At 37.3% G+C, this 24,198-nt stretch overlaps 1 protein-coding gene across 1 annotated transcript; it reads left to right on the forward strand.

The window, feature by feature from the left end:
• The first annotated feature begins 1,076 nt into the window (after positions 1-1,076).
• On the forward strand, positions 1,077-23,592 carry LOC145774366 (angiopoietin-related protein 1-like). The gene is made up of 11 exons (XM_082585597.1): positions 1,077-1,675; positions 2,748-2,879; positions 3,483-3,583; positions 4,619-4,780; positions 6,815-6,925; positions 8,277-8,400; positions 19,044-19,156; positions 20,926-21,040; positions 21,964-22,123; positions 22,337-22,495; positions 23,083-23,592. Exons 1-11 carry the CDS (start codon positions 1,294-1,296, stop codon positions 23,189-23,191), a joined length of 1,668 nt encoding a protein of 555 aa, XP_082441723.1. The 5' UTR covers positions 1,077-1,293; the 3' UTR covers positions 23,192-23,592.
• The last annotated feature ends 606 nt before the right edge of the window (positions 23,593-24,198 follow it).

Genomic DNA, 24,198 nt, shown 5'->3' on the forward strand with positions numbered 1-24,198 from the left:
TTTAAACCTCATTACAATGGATAGAACTGTCCTTAACCTCTGACGTGATTTTGCTTGAGAGAATCAATGATGCGGACTGATCAATGAATAGAATTCTACTGTAGGTGTTTTGATTTTTTGAAACTATCAGGAATAATTTATTTCGTTTTTAGTCACAAAGCCAGAGTCCATGTTATGATTTGGCAAAGTTTGACTGCTGCAGTTTTTATAAAAGGAGTTGAAAGCAGTTTCAGCTGTATCTAATAATTTTTTAAATCACTGCTAATTGTTAAGAGATCCTAGGCCAAGTTTCAGAAAAAAAAAAACTATGCTCACTGGGTCGATGATTTAATGGCCTTTATCCTTAATTACATGTAAATTTTTGCATACCGTCATGATACCAACGTCCATATAAAACATCCCGTCGTTCTTGTGTGGTGACTAAAATTGTTACTTTATCAGCTACAACGTCTGGCCACGTTAATATGGCGTAAGAAATCGTTAATATGGCGACGTTAATAATTACGTTAATATGGCGACGTTAATATGGCGATGGCAATCATCGCTATCTGGAGACAGCTTGTGAATAGGCGATTGAGGCAGCACAACCTGCATCTTTGTAGGCTACATTGTATCTACATTGCCTTACGTGGCTTAATGTGCAAGAGCAACCTTCGTGAGTCCTGTGACACAGAGCTAGTGGATAATTCAAGCAAACACACTCAGATAACGTAGCTCGATAATGTAGCTGCTAAATAAGTTAGCCATAGACTGGGATGGTGTATATGAGTCAGGGTACTTTCAAACATTCATAAGATAAAGCTTTAGTTTTCTGTGGTCAACTGCATATCTGCTTATCATTGACAGCAGTTGTAAATGTAAGTCAGCAATGAATGAAATGACATAGCAAGGGCCAAGTACGGTCAAGGATGTAGAAGAAACGACAAAACGCTAACCACAAAGCGCACTCGAGCTTAAAATAAGTCAAAATGTGAGAAATTAAATGTAGTTTATTGATTTTACGATTTTTTATAAGACAACAGCAGCAGACGACTTTTGTTACAGAAAATAAGTTGTTACATTAATAAGGACAAAATGTGATTACTTAATTGTTTTTGAGACATCTTTTGATGTAAAAGTAATGCTAGGACATCTCGGAAAAGCGTGACGCTGCAAGACTTTTTTGATCTGTCACTGCTGCAGAGCGTAAAAACGTTAAAGCGATCGAGAAGATTGCAACACTTTTCCCGTATATTACGCTCTGGTATCCGGTGGAAAATCGAGAAAACACTTGAGCTCAAATCTTGACAAAATATGAATGAGTGGCTTGTGTTATTTCTTGGATTGTTATGGGTTGAAAGCGGAGCATCAGGACAAAATCTGACGCGCACATTCGACCCTTTGGTCAACATACCACCTTTGAAAACAACAGCACAACACGCAAACCAAGCTAGTGGGACAACAAATGAGCGTCTTCAACCCTCGGTGGTTAAATCGCGAACAAAACAGATTCCACTCACTGACCAGCACAATCTAGTTGATGCAAAGAACGACATCACAATAGATGAAGAATCTCGAAGCGCTTCTGGATCGCCAGCTATCAAGCGAGATGCAAGTGGCGATAAGATCACAGTCACGTCACACTTACAAGAGGAGGAAAGCCTTCGAGAGGAACAAGAAGATAAATCAGCAAGGAGTAAGTTCGTTGCAGGAATAGCCTACAATTCTTATTTGATTTCATTTCTTCTTTCCAGGTACCGAAATTCCAGACGTTGAATCAATGTAAAAACGACCAGAAAGTCAGCTGGGCTAGTTAGAGAAAATTAATCATGCATGCCAAGTCAAGCGTACAAATGATCACTTTATGTTGTTTACACGCCATCATTCATTGAGACAACATCACATTTCTGATTTTATCCCTGCTGGCAAGGCGGTCCCTTTTACATTAATTCAACGCTTACAGACGTCTAGGATCGGTTTTGCTTCAAGAGAAGGTTAAGTAACACAATGATTAACTGCTCTTTGGTCAAGCCGCAATTGTCAGTTCAAATTAGCAGAGCAAATAAAGATGCGGGTTTTTGAAAGGGCTGAGAGATTTGTCTTTTTCACATCATCTTTGTTTGCTTTTATTTGAGCAGCTCTTTTAAAGTCGCCGTGGCTAGCAAACGTTTCATACAGGACGAATAAAAGACATAATTTAATGTTTCGTATATTTTTCCACTGATGAAAGTTATTGATTTTCCACATGACACATTCAGCTGTTATCACAATTCATCCAAGAATCTATTTTATGAAAATTGTCACGAAAACCTTACGGCTGAGTATCGTGGTCAGGCTGTCGCTCAACATGAGCGTGGGTTCGAAACATTGCTAAGATACTTTTTTCGTTTGTAGGATCAAAGTGTGGGGTTCATGACAGTGTTAGGCTCAAGTTCCAACATACGTTATATTGCAGCAATGATGAACATTGATGCTACAGTAGCCCTGCTTATGAAGCCACCTTGCAATCAGATGATTTTGAGCTTATTAAGCCGGTGGGCCGATTAAGCGGGGGACGATTCTCTATCGCTGTGATTTGATATATTCAGTAATTTTGGTCCAGACCAAATTGGCTTTAATAGGCGGGGACTACTGTATTAAAGTTTTCACGTTTATGATGATTTAATTATCATATTATGACATTTTTATGATTAACCGTGGAAAAAGTAATATGAAATGCCCAAGATTTAAATTTATGTTGTATTGACATTGTTTAATGTTGATTTCAGGTATGGAAGGAAATTGTGCGTACACGTTCATCGTTTCAAAGAAGCCAGAAACAAACCCAGCCATTTGTGCACGACCTCACACATCGGAGTCATCCAAGAATGATCAGTTTCTCTCAGCATTGCATCGAGATAGTAAGATTCTATTTTAATAAGATGCAAGTTATAAGTATAAAGCCAAGTTTTTGTATCTTTCCTACTCTCACTTCTTTTTTAGCAATGAAGTTTACTTTGGCTCATCGTCATTGGCCTAATTAAGTTTTTTCCTCACGTCGAGGGTTGGAGGCAATAAAACCCCAAGTTTTTCTGTTGTGAGATTTTTCTTTTGCAGTTTTGTAATCAAGTCCTGACCAGTCTTTAATATCATAAGTTCAAAGTTTTGGACTTTGGCTTAAAAAAGCTTTATAGCTTTTTTGTTGTATAAGCTCCTGAGGACAAGGGCTCTTCGTTTTACCACCTCATGTTTGAACTACACTGAAAGGCTACTAGAGAGCGCCCACTTTGATCTCATGTTCTGGAACACAGACCTTCTGGTTTATTTAATTTTAAAGAAGTGGAGCGCAATTGTTGGTGATATGGTTTGCAATTACAGTAATTTCTTAGTGCCACACGTCACGCGACGCCCGTGCGGAGACTGTTGAGTAACAGTGACACTTCAATGAACAGAAAATGCCTAACGCTGTCCTGTGGATGGTAGCTTTTTAAAATACTTGCTCAAGCTTTTTATTAAATACTCAGTCGTCGACGCCAAATTCCAAGTGGAGAACATCAGGAGAGAGATGCTGGAAGAAAGGAGAGATACCTCTTCTTCTAACTCCATTGAAGCTTTAGAAGGAAGTGTAAGTTAATGATACAAATTGAATACATTCTTACAAATTTTGTCTATGTGACTGCTGTATGGAAAGTCTTTGAGTCGAATTTTAAAAAGAAGATTACCCAACATATTAGTTGATAAAATAGCGAGATTTGGTAACCAGTAAAATGTATTCAAACGTTTATAACTAGTAATTTAATTAAAGATTTATAGCTTTTCCTTATAAAAAATTTTTTTATATAAAAATTAAGGAATAAGCTTTAAGCTACTGGTTACCAAACCTGACTGTTTTTATTCATTGGATTTTCATTCGTTTTGGCTCCATTCTACAATTGAGGGATCCTAATAAATTTAGAGCCGGCAATTCTCTCAACATTGGGATGCCAGAACGGAGGTTTAGAAACACCAGCATGTAGCCTACCCATTACCAAGCATAGCTGGGCATTATGAAATAAAGACCAAAAATTGTGATGTTTCTGAAAATTCGTTTGCGGAATTAGGCTTATCTTTTCTACAAGTGAATAAGAAAAATAACAGTGAAGCACGACACAACAAACAGTAACCTCTCAAGTACATGGAGTTCCACAGTCACGCAATTTTCACTTTGTGTGGAGCTACATGTACTTGAAAAGTTACTGTTATTTTTTATCATTTACTTGTTGATTCATTCATATCAGTTTGTATCCTCTGTGGATCCTTCTCTTGTATCATGGGCCAATCTTACAGATGTTTACTGGTACACACCTTCATTTTTTTTTTATCTATTCTAAACTGCATTGTTTAGAGATGATACAGATGTTTGCATGGACTGACGCAAACCATGCGTGAATCAACATTGATTCTTTTTACACCACAAATTGCATTGACCACTGAAAGCTCATCAAAATTACAATTAACCTTAATTTCATGCGCAGTGCAGTATATATGGACACTACTTTGGTGTAACGATTCTGTCAGATAGAAAGGTGTATAATAAATAGAATATTGTGCTTTATTCTCTCTGTATATTCTCTCTGTTTGCTTTTTGAAACTCTGTTTTTTGTGATCATTACTTGCTTAGGTTAGCCTTTTGCAACAAGAATCGCGAAACATGGATTCCAGAGTTTCCCAACTTTATATGCAACTTTTGCACGAAATTATCAATAAAAGAGATAATTCCTTGGAAATCCAAATGTTGGAAAACAAAATTCTGAACTTGACCGTGGATTACTACAAGTTAAAGGTGAATGGTTTATAGGACTCGAAACACCTTTCCCTGGTCATGCGCAATGACTTGAGAACTGTATTCCGAAAGCTGGTGATAAACCGCTACTACCACAGCAATCCCGCAGCATCAGGCTAAGATAGATTGTTCCCAGACAGCAAAATCCGCCATTTTTACATTGATTTGACGTTTGTAGACGTTGAATCAATGCAAAAATAACGGATTTTGCTGTTTGGTGTCTACACGTGTGAAATGAACAAAGATCATGCTGCTAAAGGCGAAACTCAATCTATTATATAAACTTTTGGCTGTTATGAGACAGCAATCAGGTGTTGGTTAACCAGCTCAGTGGCCGAGTGGTTTGGCCTTCGGCTCTGATGCTGGTAGATCTGAGATCGATTCCAGGTCGGGTCAAACCGAAGACTTTAAAAACGGTACCGATTGTGTTCTATCCTGCATAGCGCAGTGAGAATGAGTCGGGTAATAATGTGATAACACCGTAAACCTGATATAAATAAAAAATGAGCCCTGTCGCTAAAAGACCTTAGCTGTTGTAGAGCGACAATAAATAAAACCATAACATTATTATTATTATCAGGTGTTAGTTGGTTGTCGTACAATCATATAATACAATTTCGGTGCAGCCCAATCATACAATCTCCAATCTTATGCCATTACAACCAGATCTTGTCAATTGACGTTTTGCGATAATTTGGGATTTCTCTCTAACAAGCACAAAAGTGCTTCAATACATTTATTTCAATGCATTCAACTCATTTTATTTTGGTCTTGGTATATACTCAGATAATTCCGCTAATGAGGTTAGCGAGCTTGATATCGTTTAAATATAAAACACTAACAATAATTATATTAAATTCATATGAGAGATTAATATTTAGTAATCTTTATTGATGTTATTTTTGAGATAATATCATTTTAACACCGCTAAGTATTGCGGTTTAGCGTTGCGCGATTGCGAATGTGTTGCTGAAATGAACTAGCAAGATAAAATGAAACGATTACATTGGTTTATGGTAATAAATAATTCATGATTTCTGCTGTATCGTTGTAACGCATCTTAAACGAATTTCCCCACAATCACTGGCTCTTCGTTGCCCAAATGTAAAAATTGGTAAACACTTTCTCGACCATACAAAATTAATTTGTATTGTTGCTGCTGAGAACTTAAAACTCCATCTGGGGCTTATGTTGAGAGTTCAAGCCATAAAGTCCCTTGTGGTGTATGTTTGCTGTACGAGGTGTGAAATGTGTTTCCTGATTCGCAATGTTGCATTGAATAGATGTAATTTAAGTTTTAATCAACATTCCGGCAGTTAAACGTTTGAAGGATGACGAGAACTTGTGAAAAGCGGGTTTCTATGCATTGTCCGCCACTTCCGAGGGCGAATCGAATTTCATTAATTCAATACGTTTAATCCACGGTTTAATCCCAAGGTTCAACAGGCGATAAATTTCAAGAATTTTACTTTATATCGATTGATTCAATAAGATTGATAGATAAACATCGTGTGATAAAGCTTTAATGATATTTTAGATTTAGGAGATTTCATTTCGACTTCTTATATTTTCATTCGAATACTCTGTTACGTAATAATGCCGGGTCGTTTGAAGAAAATCGATTTTTATACGGCGTCAATTTATTAATTTATCCAAAAATAACAGAAAAAAAGTTATTTTGTCTTCCCAAACGTTTACATTAATTGCACCCAATATATGTTCTCATGTGAATGATACGCCGTGCTCTTGTCCTTCTGTTAGAACAGATGAAGATCTCTTGTAGCCTTCAGTAGTCATGAATGTGAATAATGATGCATTCAAGGCAAAATAAAATATCTTCTGAGACATCATCGTGTTATAAACTTCCATCTTTCAAATGTGTTAAATTCATAGAGGTTTAAATGTTTCAAATTCAATTTTTTAAACTCATAATTTTACATCCATGATGTTAACCCGGGACTAGTATTTGAGGGTTAGCTTGAGCAGCTATCTTGACGACGACCATCTTTACATGTTTACATTGGTTTGATGCAGGAAGATCATGAACAGCTGAAGCGAGACCATGTCACAATGATGGAGCAGATGCAAGAGCAAGCGCAGCAACTCTCCGAACTAATAGTGGTCGTTGACGGTTTCAAGAAACGTGTAAGCACCGTTTGTCATTAGCTTTGAAAAGTTCGACTGTGGCAACCATTCGCAATAGCATAAGGGGGAGTTCAGGCGCAGTTTGACAAATCAAAATAAAGAAATTAGCCGATCTATTAAACTCTTTATTCTTGATGTTCAGATAATATGAAACCAAGGAACTTTCAGAAATAATTAATTAAACTACCATTTAACGTTTTTTAGGCAGAGAAAACTTTTTCTCGAACCGTAGAAAATTTCATTATCAGATCACCGCTTCAATGCGTGATGGAAATCTACAGATAAATCTGCATCAGGCATTGCAAAGTGCAAAAAACAGTGTTGCAGAACGCGTTTTCGAATATTAAATTCTCATCAGTGCAACTACGTTTATGAACGCAATAACAACGGTTAAATTTAAACTCAATACAATACATTACAAACATTATAAGGACATATTCTCAGTGTTCAATTGAATATTAATAAATCCAGAGACATCAGAAAATCACTTCCCGCATGCAATTCCAGACCGACATTACTCGCTTAAGGTTTTTTTAATTAATTATCTTGATGTGTCGGCTTACATAAATCAACTTTGTATCGTTTGTGCATCCTTCTCTTGCAGCATGGGCCAATCCGATAAATATTAAGGCACAACCTCTTTTTATCTCACATTTGACAAATTTTTGCTTTATTACTTATTTTCGATGTCGAAGAAATAGAATAACCCAACTCGCAAAATTGTTTCGTTTTTCTACGTCTGCAAACGTTGAATCAATGTTGAAGGGATTTTCCAGCCCGAATACGGTGGTTGTATTGTACATGATCATCCGATCTTTAAGATAATGTCACTATGCCAAATCTTGATTTTGCTCTCGGGCACATGTGGACTTCTGCGTTTTGTCGTTTCTACCCTTCTTACGCTCTTTTGATGTTTGGCAAGTAATATTTTCGTTTTGACAACCAAAAATAAAAATTAACTGAACAATTTCTACTTATCTCCCGTTCTTAGTGTCATGCTTAAAAACTGTTATCTACGGTTTGCGAGTTTATTTCCTGAAAATTAAAGCAGCCAAAAAGTAATTCTAGAATTGTTTTGTGTATTGAAGCGAATATCCTTGGGGAAACCATTATCGCCTAGCGCGTCTAGACATACGTACATCGCTATCTATTCCTGTACAAGCATTAAGTATGTTAACATGCACCGTTGAGACATCATAACTGACACCATCTGCCATTTCAACGTCATGCGCGATGTGATTGCGCGTTGCATGACGCTATATTCACGCAATGCCGTTAAATATGACGTATCCATCACACGTGCCTGCATTTTGTTTTCTCTTTTTGCTAAATTTGGATTTTTTTTCAAAAGGACACCAAAGTGGTAGACCCCTTGTTGGAAATTGCAAATCGAAAGTGGAAACCTTTGAAAAGAAGAAAAGATGTCACGACACCCGCGTCCCCGGTGCGACCAGCAGCTCGTGCGTTGAAGTCTGGTAAGAAACCTTAGGTCAGGGGTCGGCAACCTTTCTTCAGTCGCGGGCCAAAACAAAACTGCGCAGATGTCAACGGGCCGTAGGCCTACAAGTTTTCCATTTGCACTTCCGTTTTCTTTACTTTTCATAATATTGTTAAAATTGGCGTTCTTATCAGAGTATCTCCATATTTAGCTACTATAGGCTTATATAGATTAATATAAAGAAAATTAGTAACAATTGGTAACGAAAAACACCAAGTACTTTATTTATTGACAGCACAACATTAATGTGATATTTGATGTTGTTTCCTGCTAGAAAGTTTCTGAAGGTCAGGTGATAGGTTGGATGAGGCAAGAATCATAACATCTTGCAAGTGGTCATCAGTAAGTTGTGTTCTCAACTTGCCGTTAAATATACGGTTAATTGACTATTACTAACGCAACTCATGTAGCCTGCAACTAGCATGCAGTAAATAGGCTAATATAACCGGACTTCAAGGTGAAACTGCCAAGTACCTTGATGCTACCTTCTGCAAGCTTAAGCTAAATTTTGCCCCAAACCTAGTTTACTATAACAAAGCGACCCGTGATCGATAGGTCGCGGGTACAAAGGCGCTTTGTGATAATTTCCTATGCTTGGTGGATTCTAACAAGCAGCAAATTCTTCAAAGACAAGAATCACTTGTTGAAAAAAACGGAAAAATGGAACTGGGAGTAAATTATAACTCTAAAAAATAAAGTAATTTAAAAGTCTGGACCGGCTGTCACTAAAAAGGCCAATTCCTGCTTCCTAAGCTACACATATTTCTAAATTATCAACCTTCAAACAAACTAATTCTTAAAACTTCAAATCTATCAGACTATCTGTCAGGCCTGCAACGTCGCTCTCTCTAAAATGCAGTTCGCAGAGAAAGAATATCAAGGAAATTCAAAATGGCGACAATGCCCTAACTAAGCATTGTTGCGGCATAAGTACACAGGCTACGTGATTACAAGTGAGCGTTACGAATAAATATGGAAAAGTAAAAATTGCGAAAGTTTTACATAACATTTAGTAATCTTAATTCTGTTATGTAAAACCAAATGGCAGCATAAAATAATGGGATGTTCGTTTTGGCCCGCCAACTACAATTTGCAAAAATGCTGCGGGCCGGATAATTTTGCTTGGCGGGCCGGATCCGGCCCGCGGGCCGTAGGTTGCCGACTCCTGCAGGTAAACTGAGGATTCGGGATTTTCCCTGATTGTGCCGACACAAAAACTTAGTCGGCTGCGTAGCCGAGTGGTGAGAACGTCTGCGCGACGTTTGAAAGGACGTCGGTTCGACACCTCTCCAGAGCACGTGGCTGTGTCTCGACAAAGCCAAACTAAGGGGAGCAGCTGACTCGAAGACTTTGCTGCTTCCTGTCGTCTGTTGTATCACATCTGTAATCGCAGTGTACTGTATGTTATCGCGATGGGCGCAAATAAAAACACGATTATTATTATTACAAACGACGGGAGGAAACAAACGGCCACGGGGGATTGTAACAAAGTTAAATCATTTGTATTCAGTAACGTCACGGTCTCGGGCGACTTTCGATGTTCGTATTTTGTTGCTTCTATCTTTTTCTAGATCCCTGCTAAATTGGATGCTATGAATTCATTGCAAATGCTAGTTTTTGCTTGATGGCCAGAGATACAAATGAACAGATCAAATCTACACAAATCTAAATCACGGCAGAAAACAAATAAGTTTTCCTTAAAATTTATACAAACTCAGCTTGTTGTAACCAAAGCAAAGGATGCACATTGCTGGATTATTGTAAACGTTGCAACATGTAAAAATGGTAAACTTTGCAGAATGTTTCGTTGCTGACACTTTAATTTTCATTCATCAGAATTGTTATCTTTGCCGATATTGCTCATTCGATGACGTCAGCGTGGAACCAGCATCAACGTAGAAATATGATGAAGCTTTACACTCCCCAGTCTCCAGTCAGCAGAGTTATCAGTCATTATGTACATCGATGCAACAAAGCCAGGCAATAAAATGATGTAAAAAACGAGAAACCATTCCTAGCTGGCTTCAGCATAGCGCTAACCACAGGGTGTCTGCAGTCACGTGCAGCCTACAATTCATTGCTTGGTCTTGTTCTGTGGAAACAAATTAGCAAACAGCCCCAGTACTTTACAAAGGCAAAGTATCTCATGGCCAGATTTTTGTTTCCAATAAGCATTAAAGCAAGAATGCTTGAACCTAAGGTAAATTTAACATTGGGTGCGTGGACGTCGCTATACAGTAATAACATCTGGACTGGAAGTTGGCGGTTTTAATGCCAAGTTTTAGAAGTTTAAGCGTTGTTAATGCGTTTGGCAAGCTACTTTGAATTTGGCATTTTGATACATTTTTGGCGTTTTTCTATTTTTTTTCAGCATTGTAAATAGTTTAAAAAAACTCTTGTTTTCAGTTGCCTAGTTACAAAACATCAGGTTTGAAAGGGCAACTTTTCCCGAATCTTGATGATGCTTTTCATAATATTGCATTTTAGACTGATTTTGTCAAGAGCATGATTACTATCATACTATAACTGAATACTAAAAAAGTTAAGTGTTCATCAGGACATTTATCGTTTCTAACCAGGGTCTAACTACTGTAGGCCAACAACAAGTTAATTTCTCAAGCGATAAAGCCCATTGGCATTGTGGCGAAGATATTTGACCCCAATCAGCCGCAAGTGTGCCTTAAAAACTTTATCCAATAGCAGAGATTAAGTAAATGATCCATCTTTAAGCTGCGTTCAAGGAACCGATCTTCCTCATTCCAAACATAGTGAAGTGCTAACGCTGTCCTTAGAAAATAAATTGGTCCGTTTTGACGCTGCAGACGTTGAATCAACGTAAAATAGACTGATTTGTTGCCTGGGAGTGTCCACTTGTCATGGCAGAACTTGCGTGGAGATATTTTCAAGTGCTTTTAATCATCATTAAAAAAATACATGGATGCTGCTGTCCATTCAGCAAGCCCTAACTTTATTGAACGAATATCATGCCCTGTGAGACTGTGACAGGAAACCAAGAGAGAAGCAGCAAAATTTTATGTTTCCTAAATTTATTTTCTTATGGAATGGTAAAGCTTTGGTAGAGAGTTTGCTTTGTTGAACCATAGACAAACAAAACAAAGTAATCTTAGCGGGTTTAATATGTTGTATTACACAGAGATATAACATAAGCTAATTAAAAAAATCAACTCAAACGTTTTCGACACAAGGTTACTTTGTTTATTTTCTTTTGTCGTTTGAAACTCGAAGAGAATCACATGATTCAAATAGACCAAATATACTCAAGTCTAATTAATTTATTTGTCCCGTAGTAATATTGTTTATTGACAAACACCTGGTACCGTAAGCAAAGCTGATTCAAATCAGGGTGCGCCCAGTTTGCACGAACGTTATTTCATTCACTGTTATTGGGATAACAAGAAAATTCGTATTCAAATAAAATCTGTGGATAGTTATTTGTAGTTTTACAAGAAAATCACACCAAGACACGCTTTGGTGTGTTAATCTTCCAATAAAACACAAACACGGTTTCAGTGAAGCTGCGGGATCTTCAGTGCGATAGAATTTGTTTTTCCAGTGGTCGGTTACACTCATGGCTGTGATACAGCTGTAACCCACTTTGCTTTTTTGTGTTAATTTATGTTGTTATAATGATGATTGACATGGACCTTTGTCCGAAGTTGCGGTTTCGCTTTCCAAAATGTCGGAATCTCTTGTACTTTATCAAGGGCATTGTTTTGCTGTGGGCAGATCTTCTTTGTTGTTTCGGCGGTTAATTTGCTAAGGTGCTCAATGACAATTCAAAACAAAAGCCCTGTCCAGTTTGCCCTACCAACGACAACACTCATCTGCCTGATATTTATTTGCGTTGCTTTTATGTAAAAAAAACCTTTGACAACAATTTTACCATTAGCAAAAATTGACAAATCAACGTATAAACAGACACTGTGCATTGCGCAACTTCTTGTCATTTTGAAATACTGTAGCAAATGGCAATTATTCAATTAAAATATCAGATTTTATGAAACTGATATTAACTGAAAATAATTAGACCTAACAATAAAATGTAAGGTAAACAATAATAATGAAGTTGAATGCAAGGTAAACAATAATAATGAAGTTGAATGCAAGGTAAACAATAATAATGAAGTTGAATGCAAGGTAAACAATAATAATGAAGTTGAATGAACTAAACAACGAAAATGCTGAATATGATATTTTGAACTTTATTTTTGTATTAGATTTACCAGGAGTTCCCATCATTTACTCTAATATGTGACGCATTCCTTGAAAATACAAATGGATTTCACAAACCATTGACCTCCAGGCCTAGCAAACAAATTAGTCAATATATTTCGGTTCAGTTGATTGCGCACTTTGCTGCTATTAATTGCTTTCAACTATAACAAAATCTCCGTTTTTTTGTTATAATTTATTATCAAGATTAATATAATTATCGAAATTAATATATTGTTATAATTTTGTTTTAATTCAAACATTATCAAAAAAAGTTCAAAGAAAATGAAGGGGTGTACCAGCAAACATCTATAGGATTGGCCCATGATACAAGAGAAGGATCCCCAGAGGATACAAACTGATATGAATGAATCAACAAGTGAATAAAAAAATAACAGTTAACCTCTCAAGTACATGTAGCTCCACACAGAGTGAAATTTACATGCCTTTTGACTCTTTTTTATTTCTTTACAAGTATTATTGACTCAAAAAGAATGTCTAAACAGACATTACGAAAAGTAACTACGGACAAAGGCCAGTGTTTCGATCTTCAGATCTCTTCAGCGTAGTAAAGTGAAAGTAGAAAGTTGTCTTGAAGCGTTGGTTGAGGTGATGATTTGAAACTTGAGTGATTGTTGTGAGACAATGAGACTGGATTTAAGTTTTAAATTTGGACCTCAGCGAAACGTAGTTTTACAGCCTATTAAAAAGGTGTGATTTTTTTAAGAGAATTTGTGCTAAGAAATGGCAGGAATTTGTTAAAAATAAAAACTAGAAAAAAAGACAAGAATTTGCAACTGAGCTAGGACAAAACAATCATCTGAGATGGATCTAAAATTCAAGAAATTAGATTCTAGCGGTACATATAAGTATAAAAATTCAAAGAAAATGAAGGGGTGTACCAGCAAACATCTATTCAAACATCTACAGCAAACATCCAATCCTATAGATGTTTGCTGGTACACCCCTTCATTTTCTTTGAATTTTTATACTTATATGTACCGCTAGAATCTAATTTCTTGAATTTTAGATCCATCTCAGATGATTGTTTTGTCCTAGCTCAGTTGCAAATTCTTGTCTTTTTTTCTAGTTTTTATTTTTAACAAATTCCTGCCATTTCTTAGCACAAATTCTCTTAAAAAAATCACACCTTTTTAATAGGCTGTAAAACTACGTTTCGCTGAGGTCCAAATTTAAAACTTAAATCCAGTCTCATTGTCTCACAACAATCACTCAAGTTTCAAATCATCACCTCAACCAACGCTTCAAGACAACTTTCTACTTTCACTTTACTACGCTGAAGAGATCTGAAGATCGAAACACTGGCCTTTGTCCGTAGTTACTTTTCGTAATGTCTGTTTAGACATTCTTTTTGAGTCAATAATACTTGTAAAGAAATAAAAAAGAGTCAAAAGGCATGTAAATTTCACTCTGTGTGGAGCTACATGTACTTGAGAGGTTAACTGTTATTTTTTTATTCACTTGTTGATTCATTCATATCAGTTTGTATCCTCTGGGGATCCTTCTCTTGTATCATGGGCCAATCCTATAGATGTTTGCTGGTACACCCCTTCATTTTCTTTGAATTTTTATACTTATATGTACCGCTAGAATCTAATTTCTTGAATTTTAGATCCATCTCAGATGATTGTTTTGTCCTAGCTCAGTTGCAAATTCTTGTCTTTTTTTCTAGTTTTTATTTTTAACAAATTCCTGCCATTTCTTAGCACAAATTCTCTTAAAAAAAATCACACCTTTTTAATAGGCTGTAAAACTACGTTTCGCTGAGGTCCAAATTTAAAACTTAAATCCAGTCTCATTGTCTCACAACAATCACTCAAGTTTCAAATCATCACCTCAACCAACGCTTCAAGACAACTTTCTACTTTCACTTTACTACGCTGAAGAGATCTGAAGATCGAAACACTGGCCTTTGTCCGTAGTTACTTTTCGTAATGTCTGTTTAGACATTCTTTTTGAGTCAATAATACTTGTAAAGAAATAAAAAAGAGTCAAAAGGCATGTAAATTTCACTCTGTGTGGAGCTACATGTACTTGAGAGGTTAACTGTTATTTTTTTATTCACTTGTTGATTCATTCATATCAGTTTGTATCCTCTGGGGATCCTTCTCTTGTATCATGGGCCAATCCTATAGATGTTTGCTGGTACACCCCTTCATTTTCTTTGAATTTTTATACTTATATGTACCGCTAGAATCTAATTTCTTGAATTTTAGATCCATCTCAGATGATTGTTTTGTCCTAGCTCAGTTGCAAATTCTTGTCTTTTTTTCTAGTTTTTATTTTTAACAAATTCCTGCCATTTCTTAGCACAAATTCTCTTAAAAAAAATCACACCTTTTTAATAGGCTGTAAAACTACGTTTCGCTGAGGTCCAAATTTAAAACTTAAATCCAGTCTCATTGTCTCACAACAATCACTCAAGTTTCAAATCATCACCTCAACCAACGCTTCAAGACAACTTTCTACTTTCACTTTACTACGCTGAAGAGATCTGAAGATCGAAACACTGGCCTTTGTCCGTAGTTACTTTTCGTAATGTCTGTTTAGACATTCTTTTTGAGTCAATAATACTTGTAAAGAAATAAAAAAGAGTCAAAAGGCATGTAAATTTCACTCTGTGTGGAGCTACATGTACTTGAGAGGTTAACTGTTATTTTTTTATTCACTTGTTGATTCATTCATATCAGTTTGTATCCTCTGGGGATCCTTCTCTTGTATCATGGGCCAATCCTATAGATGTTTGCTGGTACACCCCTTCATTTTCTTTGAATTTTTATACTTATATGTACCGCTAGAATCTAATTTCTTGAATTTTAGATCCATCTCAGATGATTGTTTTGTCCTAGCTCAGTTGCAAATTCTTGTCTTTTTTTCTAGTTTTTATTTTTAACAAATTCCTGCCATTTCTTAGCACAAATTCTCTTAAAAAAAATCACACCTTTTTAATAGGCTGTAAAACTACGTTTCGCTGAGGTCCAAATTTAAAACTTAAATCCAGTCTCATTGTCTCACAACAATCACTCAAGTTTCAAATCATCACCTCAACCAACGCTTCAAGACAACTTTCTACTTTCACTTTACTACGCTGAAGAGATCTGAAGATCGAAACACTGGCCTTTGTCCGTAGTTACTTTTCGTAATGTCTGTTTAGACCAGCGTTTCTTAACCGGGGGTGCTAGCACCCCTTGGGGGTGCTGGAATAGACTGTAGGGGGTGCTATATGCATGCTATATAATATCAAAAAAATGCCATTTTACTTTTCTGCATTTTGTCGTCTTTCTGCCAGTATCAGCAGTTGTCATATCAATGATTGCTGTTTCGAAGTAGCCTACATGGTTTGCTGTTATTGTAGTCATCTCCTAGTCAAGTACGCAACTTTATCAGACTGAGTAGTTTGTGAGAACTTACCTGGTGGGTGCGTACTTGCAGTTCTGTATTCACCTACAGAACCTTATGAGCTCACCATGCGTGTTTACCCGCGTGATGGCTACCGCATGCGTGAATTGCGCGCATTGAAACACACAAATTTTGGTTTATTTAGACCTAACAACCTAATAATAATGCTTTGTCTGTCATCAGTCATTGATAAAAGGGTTTCTGTTGTGTGGCTTTGCATGCAATTTATTATTGTTAGTTTAAAACAGAAAGCACAAGTGTATTTTCTTGTAAGCATTGGCTATTGGCAGTTGGCACAGTGCGTATGTCTCCTACCAAATGGAGCATAGTCAAAGGTTTGGTAAAATGTAGGCTGCAGGAGATTCGTATTAATGAAGGTCTGAATTTTATGTAGGTCTATTGTTTTGAAGGTTTGCACTGTAGTCGATTTTCTTTTGTAGTCGATTTTCACTAATTTATGTTGCGTTGCTTTACGAAGCTAATAGACTTGTATTGACAATTTATAAAGCTTTAAATCATCTATGTTTAATTGTTTTGTGTGAATCTGCTATGCCGAAGATTCGCAAATGGAGTGACGAATATGTTAAGTACGGCTTCACTGTATTCTTGGACAATCGTGGAGGACCAGACCGGGCACAGTGTATGACCTGCCATTTCATCTCTTGCAACTCAAATTTGAAGCCTGCTAGACTCCGGCAACACCAGTTAAAGCATCCATCCGCAGAACGTGAACAGACTCTCGAGACCCTGCAGGCTAAAAGGGCTAGATATGACCAGCAAGGCACACTACCACAACTTGGATTCAAGCCAGTGCAGAAACCACTTCTACAAGCTTCCTATGAAGTGGCTTACCAATGCATTAAGAATAAGGCTTCACATTCAGCTGCAGAAAACTTAGTTAAGCCATGCACCATTAGGGTGGTAGAACTCATTCTAGGAGCAGAGGCAGCCAAGAAGATAAAGGATGTGCCTTTGTCCAACGATGTCATCGGAGGAAGAGCTGCTGATATGAGTTATGACATCTTAGACCAGATTGTAAAGGAGATTCAGGCAAGTCCCACTCGCATTAGCCTGCAGTTAGATGAATCAACAGACGTTTCCAATATGAGCCAACTGATTGTGTATACCCGTTACGTCAACTATGGTAAGATTAAAGATGAGTTCCTTTTCTGCGAGGCTTTGCAGACAACGACTAAAGCAGCAGATGTTTTCCAACTCTTGGACAATTTTTTTGAGAAGCATCAGATTAAGTGGGAAAAGGTAGGATCAGTCTGCACAGATGGTGCTCCAGCCATGCTCGGAAGCAGGTCTGGCTTTGCAGCCCTTGTAAAAGAGAGGGTACCAGATCTTATTTTAAACCACTGTGTACTCCATCGCCATGCCTTGGCAGCAAAGACGTTGCCACCTTACCTCAAAGAAGTTCTTTCAGTCTGTATTAAAGTTATCAATTACATCCGGGGACGTCCTTTAAAGCACAGAATGTTTAAGATGCTTTGTGAGGAGATGGGAAGCGAACATCAAGTACTTCTTTTCCACACAGAAGTGCGGTGGCTCTCCCGTGGAAAAGTCCTGACCCGTATTGCAGAGCTCACTGATGAGATTGTAATATTTCTCCAAGAGCATCAGAATGACTTCGCTGAAAAGTTTAAGGATGAAGTTTTCATCCTCTCCCTCTCTTATCTGGCTGATATTTTCAGCCATTTGAATGACTTGAACTTGTCCATGCAAGGCATGCATGCATATAATATTGTATGCAAAGAGATGGTAGAAGCCTTCAAGAAGAAAGTTTCTCTCTGGAAGCGTCGAGTCCAGGGAGGGAATGTGGGAAACTTTCCTACCCTGGATAACAAATTGGCAGAAAATACAATCGTACCAATGGTTGTAGAAAATATTGTAGCTCACCTCTCGCTTCTAGAAACCACCATGGCAAAATATTTTCCCACGAATCACTCAAATCCAGAGTGGATACAGCAGCCATTTTTGGCAGACATGAGTGATGATGATAGATTAAAGGAGGAGCTGATTGATATGCAGGTGAATCAGAGTTGTCAGACAAAATTTCGTCAACTTCCGCTTGCTGATTTCTGGTGTGATCAGTTGACAGCATATCCTGCATTGGCACGGGCAGCATTAGAGTTGATCATTCCATTTCCGACTACCTACCTGTGTGAAAAGGCGTTCTCCACCATGCTCCAAATCAAAACAATTGGCCGGAATCGCCTTCAACATGGGTTGCTCCACGATATGAGAGTGGCTTTAACCAACACGAAGCCTCGAATTGAGAAATTGGTCACACATAAGCAACAACAGAAATCACATTGATACATGTATTGTATGTATATAACTAGTTACCCAGCTAGGTATACTTAAGTTTGACCATGTTCTTTCACTATTCTCAGGTTTTTCTATTTCTTTTATCACCAATGATGACAGTAGTTTTGAAGAATAAACAAAATGATCAATTTGTACATCGCTTTCCTTTCAATAATGCAGGCCAAAGTTTAATACCAATCCTGAATCAACGTCGTTAAAACAACAGCACAGTTTCTTAGACAACAAGAGACTGTCATTGCAAAATATACCGCCAGAATTCTGAAAGCATGTCAAAATTTCGGCCTCTACTAAACTTTTGGCCGGCACTGTAGTAGTCGTATGTTAACGATAGTTAGGGGGTGCTAGACTGTTCAGGCCTGTTTACAGGGGTGCTAGAGTCAGAAAAGGTTAAGAAACGCTGGTAGACATTCTTTTTGAGTCAATAATACTTGTAAAGAAATAAAAAAGAGTCAAAAGGCATGTAAATTTCACTCTGTGTGGAGCTACATGTACTTGAGAGGTTAACTGTTATTTTTTTATTATCAAAAAACTCCGTTTTTTTTTTTTAAAATATTTTACACCAACTTCCGTAATGATGATTATTAATAACGGTTGTGTTCACACAACAATGAGCTTAACTCAGTTATCTTCCAGGTCCATTCCGGGATTGCGCGGAAGTACAGAGAGCAGGTTTCACCAAAAGCGGAACCTTTAACCTCCGAATTCCCGGATACAGAAGAATCCGAGTCTGGTGCGATTTTGAACAAGTGAGTAATAACTTCACGCACTTGATTCATCTCCCAATCATCAAAACTTTTCAAATAGAATCAAAATAACATAAAGATAAAGTAGAGTATTATGTATACAACAAGAACCATTTTAATTTATGTCTTTTGTGACAAAGAATAGTTTGAGCAATGCACAACTTTATTGAAATAACTGAGCAACAAAGTTTTGTCTGATCTTTGTTTGATTTGTGATGAACCTAGCAAATGCTTCAGTACATCAACCAGAAGCTTATTAAATAAAGTTTGTTTATATTATTTCTTTAAAAGAATGTGAGCACCTATCTGTCCACCAAAACTTATACTGTGAGAGTGTTAGGTGTATATGTGTAACTGTAAGCCGATCACTGCAGTAGATTGTCTTTCTTATGAGGTCACAAATCAAGTTTAATTAAATTGTAATTTAAAAATAAATAGGTTCCATTATAACCCCAATAATGTTTGATCAATCATTGCGTGGATAATTAGGTATAAATAAACACAAAATATTGGTTTTAAAAAGCTTAATAATACACTGGGGATCCGTTGGAGGAGCTTAATTAACTGCAAGAGTTTATTATGTGGCTTTATGGTATTACTGATACACAAATTAGGATTCCTCAGGTACTTTCATGTTGTCTGCATCAAATAACAAGTATAAGGTTAATTGAGTGCTATACTTTGCCCTTTTATCAATCCCAACTTTTGAAAAATTACCGCAACTCGTTTGGTAAATACTTTGATAAGAGTTCACTTTGTTTTGAAATCATCATATGCTGTAAATGTTAACAGCAATACAGAATATAGTATTATTTCATTTAAACACAAAATCAACAGTACAGAACTAACGTGAGCGTAGTTGGCATGCAAGAATCAAAGTCCTCACTGAAAAATCAATTAAAAATCGAAAGAAAAAGTTTTAACCTAAAGTTGAAAGCATATAAAACAATAAATTAGTCACGTGCCTCCTCCCAAAGTAAAACGAGAAAAAAACGTAGAAATTTTATCAGATTTTGCACAATTTTCTAGCTCTAGCTCAGCCATTGACCTGACTGGATGGAAAGATCACATCGCGCATGTGCAACGCGGAAGTCTTGTTTAGTCACAATCGCAAAAAAAACAAAATGAGGAAACAATTATCAATGTTTTGTGGGGCACGACTTCAGGCCCCAACCCCATTCCTTGCTGTTTTCAATCTTAACTTATTCGCGCCTGGTATCATTTGAAAAAAGGATTTGCAGCCTAATGCGAAACGTCTAGCGTTTTTTTTAAAACGATGCTCGTTAATGCATCACACAAAGTTTTGCTTTTGTTGCAGAATAACTAAAAATTTATTGATCAATTAAAATGCCTATTTTAGTGATATACTAAACGCTGCATGGAACAGTGCTGCTAGATGGAAAATTTCAAGGTCGTAGGGAACAAAAATTTAAATTTGGGGACATTTTCAAGTTTCTTCTGAATTTTTCGATCAAACTGCGGAAAAACAGTGGACGCGAAAGCGACTTTTGTAATGTTCCTTTTCCTTCACAAAATGATATTTCGTCGGAACTTTGGTGTGCTCCAATTTTTTTCCAGATTGGCTACTGTTACCAAATGAAATGATAATCTACTTGGTAAAAATAATTTCGAACATCTTTAAAAGTTGGTAATTACAGCAGATCGTTTGCTATTCCTCATTCATTCAAGCACGAGTGACATACTGACATTAGCCGCTTTCTTTACTGTTAACCGCAGCACATGATTTGCTGTAAAAAAAGTATTTTGTTTAGGATCCAGGAGGCTGGATTGTGATCCAACGACGGACGGGAAAAAGAATCAACTTCTACAGGAACATGGCTTCTTACAAGGCTGGATTCGGAAGACCACATAGCGATTTTTGGCTTGGTATGAAAAATAAAAGAATGGCTTGTGCACACATTAATCTTTGATATGTGAAAATCTTTTCTGAAGCTTAGTTCACACAGTTTGGTCCACTTGAAGAAAAGTTTTAACTTAAATGATGACGCAGATATGTTTACCGAGGTAAATTTTCTATTTCACTTGAAGTGTTTTTGCTTGTAGCAGACCAGTTCGATTAACGTAACTTATGTCTTGTCAATCGTGCTTAGAATGCATCACCGGACATAGTTAAGTCTGGATATGAACTTGCTTGTTCTTACTCCGCCTTCACAATTTTGTCGATGTTTGCTTCTTCGTAACGACAATCATACGAAGTTTTGATAGCTAATTTTTGGATATACTTTGTTTTCTCTTTTTATGTTTATTTGGTGTTTTTATTGCCCAGTTTTCTTTGGACTTTAATATGGTTTGGTGGGACTGCAGGTGAAGAAATTGTTTATGAGATTTAATAGAAACGATCTAAAATCTTACACTAGATTTGATTTGAAAACAGCGACAAATGATTTAAAAAAAAAACGTTTTCAACAGCTGGTAATCTTGGAAATAAGCATGTTTTTCTGCAATCTTGATATATTAAAGAGAGACTCAATGCATGCTTGTGATGTCCTCGCAATTTCAAAACGACGAACCTGGAGTGAACGGCTCTCCATTTGAAAACCTTTGCATTGATCTATTAACTATGTGACCAGGAGAGTACGCAGAGGAGGTGCACTGATCTTTGCCTCCCGTTTTTAAAAAGTTTCAGTAATTTAACAAAGTAAAGTAACATGCGGCATTGAATTTGTTTTGGGTAACACTTCCAAAGCAAATAACAATGTTGTTTTGGACTTAGCAAATACTAAATCTATGACTCAATGCCCCCTCCCTCTTGCGTACGCCACTGAGAGTATGTTTTGCGTCTTCTCCAGGTCTGGAACGCATCCACCAACTTACAACCCAGAAAGGAGTCAATTTTAAACTTCATATCGATTTGGAAGATTGGAACAACAAGAAGACATTTGTGGAGTACCAGAGCTTCAGAGTGGAATCAGAAGATACTGGCTACAGACTGAAGGTTACTCATTACAGGTGAGTTGTGATGTCATAACAAAGAAACTAGTTGGAAAGAAAATAGTACCGGTAGTTAGCCTAATAGCTGTTTGGAAAAAATCTTCTGTCTGTTGCTATTTAGCCTAGGCTACTACAATAGCCTATTGTAATTAGAGTGTCTTTAGATTTTAATAACTTAGTAAAACTGCTATTGTAAACTCATGTTCAATAAGCTAACTGGTTGCTTTCCAGCGGGAATGCCGGTGACTCGCTGACCTGGCATAACAACATGAGATTCACCACATCGGATCAAGACAACGACCCATTTGAGAGAAATTGCGCCCATTATCAACGAGGAGGCTGGTGGTACAACACCTGTGCTCATTCCAACCTAAATGGGATATATTACAGGTGTGTTGGGTTAAAAGAGGGGGTAGATTTGATAATGGGGTCTGGTTGTTTTAGACTTGTTTTAACGTTGTTATTTGAGCTTGTAGGCTACAGCTACTATGATTGTGATGACAAAATGTCTGTTTTTTTGGTTGAATCTTAATCTACGGACCGACGAAGCCTTGATAAGTTAGTCGTGGTAGTTTCGCATAGACCTACTATGTAGACGTAGAGGCTCAACACAGGGCCGGTTACCGAGATTGACAGAGTGAAATTTCTGATTGTTGAAGTGTTGTTGCCGGGAATTTATTCCATTCACTAGGTGCCGCTGAAAGGAGACCAGTCCTTAGAATGCATTGCTCAAGCGCACATCCCGTGAGTCGAACCAGCACCGCGTGATTTTGAGCCGGGCGCGTAACCACTGAGCTAACGGGGCGGACTGATGTATGACTTGCCTGTCTGTCATCGATGTATGGCGCAATAAAGCCTTTCTAAAAACAGTTCTTTTTCTAAACGCTTCCACAGCATGTTTTAACGGTTAATACGTTTTGAGGACAAGATCTCATTCCACTTCATGGGCACATTTTTGTTGAATATTACGTACGCAGGGGCGGACATTACAGGAGCCAATACCAGGACGGGATATACTGGTCAGACTGGAGGGGAGAATCTTACTCACTCAAGAGCGTCTCCATGAAAATCATGCCAACTGGATAATCTTCCAATTCAAAGAAGTGTTTCTCATTGATTAGATGATTAAAAGTGGGAAAAGCTAACTGAAAAAGACGATCTGGTAGCCTAAGACACTTCCTCAAATGGGCAATTTACCTAATAATCAGAAACAATCATGAAGAAAGCAAGTCAATAGTTTCTTTCTTGTCTAAACCTTAAAAATTTATTGAATTGATCAGATGAGGAACTTATAGCCTACATGGGCTTACAAGCGATGGTAAAGTAGTTGCAACAAAGAGAATATAAATAATCACTGATGACATACAACAATACGTCAAGCGCTTCTGCATGAGTGTTATAGAAGCGTCATAAATGATGACGCTGGCAATGAGGAAATGACGATATACTACCTCAATAAGATACGTCCTCATTCTAGAACACCTGTCTGTGGTACAAAAAAGTATAACATTGTTTTTAAAGAGGCAGAAGAGATATATAAACTCGAAATTCATGCTACCAGTACCACATGCAAGCCAAATGTTTCTATTTCTCCGCTTTACACGCAAGTCTTTGGTCTGTTTGATGCGAAGTTTCACAATGGTGCTGTTGTTTGGCTACTGTGCGTATACTCGTATACGAGCACCGCACCGGTGTCTTCGTCCATAAGGAAAATATACTCCATGATTGGTATCGATGATGAAGGTGTCTTTAAAGTTGTTTGCGTTTTGCTGAATTCAATTTAATGTTTTCTTATGTACTTTGCCGAACTATCCAAGAATGAAACATCGAACCGATTTGTTATATTCAGCGGGAAAGCAGCAATGGATGCATCCATAGCTGCAGTGAATATTTCGCCCTGTGCTGGTGGCCATGTAAAACGCTTTTCTTAATCTGTTACTCAAGATGGTGTTCGCTTAGTTGGTTGTAGTTTACGCTGTCGAATCGACGTTATTGCAATTGTACTTTCTCCTTTTTATTTGAAGGCTACCTCCTCCCCCCTGATGAAGCAGCATTGTAGGACTACCATTTTTCTTCAGCCATAGCTATTTGTT

This window comes from Aplidium turbinatum, chromosome 7 (assembly GCF_918807975.1).
Source record: "Aplidium turbinatum chromosome 7, kaAplTurb1.1, whole genome shotgun sequence".
In the NCBI taxonomy this organism is placed as follows: domain Eukaryota; kingdom Metazoa; phylum Chordata; class Ascidiacea; order Aplousobranchia; family Polyclinidae; genus Aplidium; species Aplidium turbinatum.